The 2,452-nt window shown below is 61.7% G+C and overlaps 1 protein-coding gene across 1 annotated transcript in view; it reads right to left on the bottom strand.

Moving 5' to 3' along the window:
* Window positions 1-2,452, bottom strand: part of PTSG_12453 (uncharacterized protein) — a gene marked incomplete at its 5' end in the record, with an annotated part of 9,076 nt that overhangs the window by 2,011 nt on the left and 4,613 nt on the right. The window contains one exon of the mRNA XM_004991898.1: window positions 107-2,377. Within this exon, the coding sequence (XP_004991955.1) occupies window positions 107-2,377 (2,271 nt within the window). The remainder of the gene's footprint in view (window positions 1-106; window positions 2,378-2,452) is intronic.

Raw genomic sequence — 2,452 nt, 5'->3', positions numbered from 1 at the left:
GGAAGCTGGAGCATGGACGATGTCGTGGATTGTCTGCACTTGCTCCCCCTCATCCACGACATCATCGGCCTTGGAGAAGGGAAGGAAGCGGACGTGGATGGAGGACACAACGGTGTTTGTGTCTTCAAAGTAGACGAGGTGGCTGTTGCTGCTGCTGTTGTGGCCGACGTAGATGCCTCGGCGGCCCTTGGGCTGCAGGCGTCCGCGCTGTGTGCTGATGTGGACGACGGCCGGCTGCCCGAAGACGTGCAGCTGTGGCACGTGCTTGGGCAGCGCGCCCGTGACAATCTGCAGCGGTGTCTTGCCGTAGAGGGAAGGGTGAGGCATGTTGTTGAGGATGTGGAGGGCGTGGTTGCAGGCGAGGCTCCAGTACGATGCGTCGAGGCCTGCACCCGTGATCATGGCTCGCACCATGTCGGAGAGGGTGCGCACCTGTCGCTCGACGATGCCGTTCTGCGCCTGGGTGTACGGCGGGGACTGCTGGTGCTGCTTCAGGTGCTTCTTGACGATGGCCTGGAAGTCAGCTCCGAGGAAGATGGCATCGGAATCCGTCTGGAGTGCTGTTGTTGTGGGCGAGATGGGGAGCTTGGTCTCGCGCAGGAAAGACTGGAACGCGGCAACTGCGTCCTTCTTGGCATTGAGATGGACTGCATGCAGGAGCTTGCTGCCCTCATCGACGATGACGAGGCTGTAGCGCTTGCCCGTGGGTGAGTCCGCGGTCCAGTCGACGATGTCGGCGTGGATGCGCTCGCCGGGCACCTGTGTGCGCTCCGCGTGCTTGCTGACGCTGTGACGAGTGCTCTTGGTCACTGCACACGTTGCGCACTGCTTGCTGCTGATGGCGTTGCGATCGTCGATGCCCATCAGCTTGCAGTACTGCTGCACGTCGTTGTCGTTGCGGTGGCCAAGCACCTCATGCATCGATGGTGTCTGCACCTTGCTCTGGGCTGCAGGAGCTGCTGCGGGTTGCTGTGGTTGCTTGCAGGCATCGGCGGTGAGTCCGTGTGCCGTGGATGGACCAACAGCAACAATGGGCCAGCATCGGAGGCTGCTGCGCTCCTTCAGCTTGACCTCGGCTCCGTGGCTGAAGCGCACGTAGTGCCCATCAGCGCCATCATGCTGCGAGTGGCCCGTTGGCCTGCCGCTGCTGTCCCTAGTCAGACGACCGAGGGCGATGAGGTTGGCCTGGCCCTCGGGCACGTAGAGGCACTCCTGCAACACAATCTGCATCGTAGCTCCGCTCGTCGTGCGTGCATGCAACAGCACAGAGCCAACACCACGCACGGGCACACGTGTGCCGCCAAACGCAGTGATGTGGCGTGGATGATGCTGTTGCAGGTGCGGTGTCAGCTCCACGAAGGCGTCCTTGACGAAGGTGAGGTGGTGTGAAGCACCCGTGTCTGCAAGCCACGTGAGTGGGTCATGCAGCTGCGTGGGTGTAGTAGCTGTGGCAGCGACGAAGGTTGCTGCGTTTTGACCATGTTGATGCTGTGCCTGTGCAGTGAAGCCTGTTGCTCCGTTGTCGCGTTGCTTCTTGCGACACTCTGCTGCACGGTGTCCATACTTGCCACAGTAGTGACAGTTGCCACGGAAGCGGCGCCCTTTGCCGTTGCTGTTGCCGTTGCTGTTGCCATTGTTGCGTCCCTGGCGTCCGTGGTTGTTGCTGTTGTTGGAGAAGCCGCGTCTTCCGCCTCTGCGTGGCGGTGCGCTTGCCATGAAGCCGCCTGCCTGCGGCTGTGTGCGTGAACCACGCATCTGCTGCTCCAGCTGCTGCAGTCTGATGCTGAGCTCGAGGAGGGAGGGAAAGCGGCCACTGGCAAAGTAGGGAAGCGTGAGCGGGGCTGTCCAGCGTGGCAGCTGCTTCCAGACGATGGTGAAGAGGTCCTCGTTGTCCTGGCGCACGCCTGCGTCCTGCAACTGCTGCTGCAGCTCCATTTGTCGCTCGAAGAAGCGGGCGAGGTTGCCGCAGGGGACGTGAAGCTGCGCCTCCTTGAGCTCTGCGATGCGGAGGCGGTCCTGCGAAGCGTAGTGGTCCTTGAGCCGGGCCCATCCTTGGCCGGCGTTGACGTCTGCTTCTCCGTTGGTGAAGAGGAGAAGGGGGTAGCCTGAGAGCGTGGACGCGATGAGGTTTGCAGCGGTGAGGTTGGCGTGATCTCCTGCTGTCGGTCTCCTTGCACTTGAGCGTGTCGCTGAGCTTGGACCTCCTGATGACGACGCTCCTGCCTCCACAGCTGCCCAGACGTCGTCGCCGCGCAGCTTGAGCGCCATCTTCATGCGAATGCTCCACGCATGAAAGGTGCCGGGCGAGCCAGAGAACTTGGGCAGGTCCATCTTGAATCCTGGCGTGGAAACGACGTGGTCCGACGGGTCAGACATACTGCACGCTCAAGAAAGGTGATGGAGAAACAAGAGAGGGGAACAAGCAGAAGGGAGAGAAGAAGCACAAGCGAGT

The sequence above is a fragment of the Salpingoeca rosetta genome (genome assembly GCF_000188695.1).
Source record: "Salpingoeca rosetta unplaced genomic scaffold supercont1.18, whole genome shotgun sequence".
Lineage (NCBI taxonomy): Eukaryota > Choanoflagellata > Craspedida > Salpingoecidae > Salpingoeca > Salpingoeca rosetta.
This window is presented reverse-complemented; position numbering and strand designations above follow the sequence as displayed.